The 3,603-nt window shown below is 55.6% G+C and overlaps 3 protein-coding genes across 3 annotated transcripts in view; all 3 read left to right on the plus strand.

The window, feature by feature from the left end:
• The window catches only part of LOC103369993 (transmembrane protein 63B-like), a 32,035-nt gene extending 30,145 nt beyond the window's left edge, over nucleotides 1-1,890 (plus strand). Inside the window, exon 25 of the transcript XR_520859.1 lies at nucleotides 1,346-1,890. The gene's annotated coding sequence lies outside the window, so the exon portion shown is untranslated. The remainder of the gene's footprint in view (nucleotides 1-1,345) is intronic.
• kat14 (lysine acetyltransferase 14) overlaps nucleotides 1-3,603 on the plus strand; it is a 14,480-nt gene that overhangs the window by 5,704 nt on the left and 5,173 nt on the right. The window contains exons 2-5 of the mRNA XM_008298898.1: nucleotides 54-175; nucleotides 260-381; nucleotides 590-762; nucleotides 834-1,271. Of these exons, the coding sequence (XP_008297120.1) occupies nucleotides 54-175; nucleotides 260-381; nucleotides 590-762; nucleotides 834-1,271 (855 nt within the window). The remainder of the gene's footprint in view (nucleotides 1-53; nucleotides 176-259; nucleotides 382-589; nucleotides 763-833; nucleotides 1,272-3,603) is intronic.
• pet117 (PET117 cytochrome c oxidase chaperone) lies at nucleotides 2,202-3,580 on the plus strand. Its single transcript, XM_008298887.1, has 3 exons — nucleotides 2,202-2,317; nucleotides 2,988-3,142; nucleotides 3,301-3,580. Exons 1-2 carry the CDS (start codon nucleotides 2,222-2,224, stop codon nucleotides 3,135-3,137), a joined length of 246 nt encoding a protein of 81 aa, XP_008297109.1. The 5' UTR covers nucleotides 2,202-2,221; the 3' UTR covers nucleotides 3,138-3,142; nucleotides 3,301-3,580.

Genomic DNA, 3,603 nt, shown 5'->3' on the forward strand with positions numbered 1-3,603 from the left:
CAGACAGGTGTCTGAGTGTGTGGACAGCAGTTTGACTCTTTAATTGTCCTCAGCTCAGCTCCGCGGTGAGCAACCGAGCTACCTGAAAGGAGACAACTTCTTCAAGTTCCTCTGCTGCGACTGCTCCGAGGACGGCAAGGAGAGCTTTGAGAGGATGAGGCTCACCTGGCAGCAGGTACGACAACACACACACACACACACACACACACACACACACACCTGGTACGTGTGGTTTTCAGCAGCTGTGTGTCTGGTTCAGGTGGTGATGTTGGCCATGTACAACCTGTCTCTGGAGGGGACGGGCCGGCAGGGCTACTTCAGGTGGAAGGAGGACATCTGCGCTTTCATTGGCCGACACTGGAACTTCCTGCTGGGAACAAGGTCACCTGACGTTAACCCTCTGAGCAGTTTCTGGACTAACGTTCCGGCTTCACATAATGTTTGAGTGCCAGTCACACCGTTGGTTCTGTCTGTTCGGTGACGGGTTCTTCTTTTTAGCAAACCTTTCTAGTTCATGGCTGATGAAGTTAGTTGACTCTTTGTGAATCTTGTATGTTTGAGCCGTCTCTGCTCTCCTGGCGGTTCGCAGGAAGAAGACGTCGACGTGGTGGAGCACAGTGGCCGGCTGCCTCTCGGTCGGCAGCCCCACCTTCTTCAGATCGGGAGCTCAGGAGTTCGGGGAGCCCGGCTGGTGGAAGCTGGTCCAGAACAGACCTCCGACGCTGCGACCGGAGGTGGACAAATCCACCACCAAGGCTAAAGGTAACCTGCAGTCAAATGGCAGCGTCCAGGTGAGAGGTTTTCGCTGACCTGAACTCTGTTTTGACCTGCAGCTTCCAAACCCACCGTGGACCCGATCATCACCGTGGAGGGTCTGAGGAAACGAGGCGCCAGGAACCCCGTGGAAAACGCCATGCAGCTGAAGGAGAAGCGCTCTCGCACCCAGGAGGCCAAAGAGATCCGGCGTGCTCAGAAGGAGGCGGTGGGCGGCTACACCGACCGCAGCGCCTCGTCTACGCCCGTCAAACTGGGCGGAGGTCGCGGCAGCAGCAGCACCGTGCGCCGCCCTGATCTGGTTCTGGAGAAAGGCGAGGTCATAGATTTCTCCTCCCTCAGCTCCTCGGACCGAACGCCGCTCACCAGCCCATCGCCGTCTCCTTCGCCCGACTTCTCCGCCCCGGGAACGCCGGCCTCCCACTCAGCCACGCCCAGCCTGCTGTCAGAGGCTGACCTCATCCCTGACGCCATGCCGCCTCAGGCGTTGTTCCACGGTGAGTCAATGCCAGACTTGTCCAGACGTCGTCAGGTTCTTTTAGGGGGCGCTAATGANGGGTTCAGCTCGGAGGCCCTCGGCCTCTGAAACATGACCGTCAGCAGCCATCCTGAGTCCAGCTCTTTGTTGAGCTGTCGTGTTCTGGCTCATTCTCATGGCCTCATTTGAGCCCAACCCGGACTCAGTTCATAATTAGACCCGACCCAAATAGACACCAGTCAGTGAACAGCTGAGAGGACAGAACCGCCGCCCTGGGCTGTCCTGGTTCTGCAGGTCAGAGGCGGTTCTGAGCGGCCGGACCGGAGGCTGAGGGTCCAGGTGGTTTTTTGTATCTGCAGTATTCGATGTTCCGGATCGTTGGTTTACTGCTGAAGGTTCTGAAGAGTCAGCCGCTGCTCTTTGCTTTCTTAGTTTTTTAAATTGTTGAGATGTGAACAGAGGAATGTGAAGCGAGCTGAAAGCAGCTGAAGCGTGGACAGACCGAGCTGTGTGTAAATAGCATCACTTCACGCTTTAATTTGTTGCTGTGACTATTTATTTTTACTTTGGTTCCGTGTGTACAGTGAAACATTCGTCCTATTTATGTTACTTGATCAATAAAATTGGCTTTCATCTGTCCAGTTGTTGTCTTTGTGTCTGTGGACCCGGTGATGGCAGAACCCTGAGCTCAGACCTGTCGGAACCAACGAGACACGGTCTGAACGACCTGACTGGAACCGTGCGAGTCCGTTAAACACACATGAAACCACAACGACAGTCGCATTAAAACGCTGCTTATGCTCCAGCCTGGACACTCCTGCAGAACCAGAGCAGAACCAGAGCAGACCTGAGGACGTCCAGCAGGCGGCGCGATGCTCCGCGTCGCTGCTGCCAGTAAACGTGCAGCAGAAGAAGAAGCAGCGGCGGAGCCAGTTAGCAGGTGGCTAGCGTGAAGCTAACACCACCGGGATGTCTACAGCCTCTAAAGTGGTTCTGGGAGTTTCTGTGGTTCTGACTCTGAGCACTGTGGCTGCCGTCCATCTCAAACAGTCCTGGGACCGACAGGTAAACCGGTCCGGACCGAACCGGTCAGCTTGAGCTAGCGGCAGGCTAACCGCTAGCTAACGCTTAGCTGAGGAGGGAGGGAGCGGGGAGGTCACAGGACGGTAGCGGACTGATTCATCCTCTAAAGTCAAACCTGCCGGTGTGTAACGGACAAGCTGCAGCCCATCGCCCGGTACCGAGCCCGCACTTAAATTAGAAATGCGATAACACAGGGAGTTACCGTGTTGAGCTAACGGCTAGTAGCGACACAGGTGCAGCTTTTCAAAGTAAAAGCTTGAGGTGCCCCCTGCACCTGGCTCAGCTTCTCATTTACAAGCTGTGTTTGACACAGAGATGGCTCATCTGAGAAACGGGTTTGTGTTTGATTCTGCTTGTAAAATAATGACTCCTCTCTGAAAACAGCTGCAAACGTGTTATCTGCTGATGAAGTGGTGATTATTGTCTGGATGAATCAATCAGCTGTTTGGTCTCTAAAATGTCTAAAATAAAGGCATCAGTGTTCCGTCAGATGTCTTGTTTTGTCCAAAGATGTTCAGCTTCCTGTGGTTATAAAAGCTGGTCGTTCATCAGCGTGAACATCTGAGCACCTTTGCTTTGGTGATGAAACGCCGAGCGGGATACCTGGATGAGGTGAACAGAGAGTGAGTTCAGGTGCTCTTGCTGTGTGCAGCGTCTCCACGAAGGTGTCGTTCGAGATCTGGAGCGTTTCGAGAGGAAGAAGGAGAACCTGAGGCTGCTGGAGGAGCAGAGGGTTCTGACCCGACAGCTGGAGGAGGAGAGGCGGCGCAGGGAGACACAGCTCCGCCCACAGGACACCTGAGACGGGTAAACCCTGCGCTACACCTGTTCACACATACAGCACATCCGGCTGTGCAGCATTCGTTACCATGGTGATCCAGCTGAGCAGCATTGAAAACTCCTCCAACCTGCCGAGTCACTCGTCTCTCTTCTTGGTTCAGCTCTCTGCTGTGTTACCTGTCCAGGTGTGCTCCTGTACCTGAGGCGCAGGGATGGACAGTAGCAGTGAGCAGCTGGTCGGGGGGGAGGACGAGGCGGCCTGTACGTCGGCGTCAGAGGGTCTGGAGGAGGGGGAGGTGGAGGGGGAGACGCTGCTGATCGTGGAGTCGGAGGACCAGGGCTCCGTGGACCTGTCACATGACCAGAGCGGCGACTCGCTGACCAGCGACGTGGGCGAGGAGGCCGACGGAGGCTGGGCCTGCGAGGACATGTCCTTCTACTGCGACCGCTGCCACAAGTGGATCCCTGCAGGTGAGCCAGCCACCAGA

Source organism: Stegastes partitus, unplaced genomic scaffold (assembly GCF_000690725.1).
Source record: "Stegastes partitus isolate 25-593 unplaced genomic scaffold, Stegastes_partitus-1.0.2 Scaffold1358, whole genome shotgun sequence".
Classification (NCBI taxonomy): domain Eukaryota; kingdom Metazoa; phylum Chordata; class Actinopteri; family Pomacentridae; genus Stegastes; species Stegastes partitus.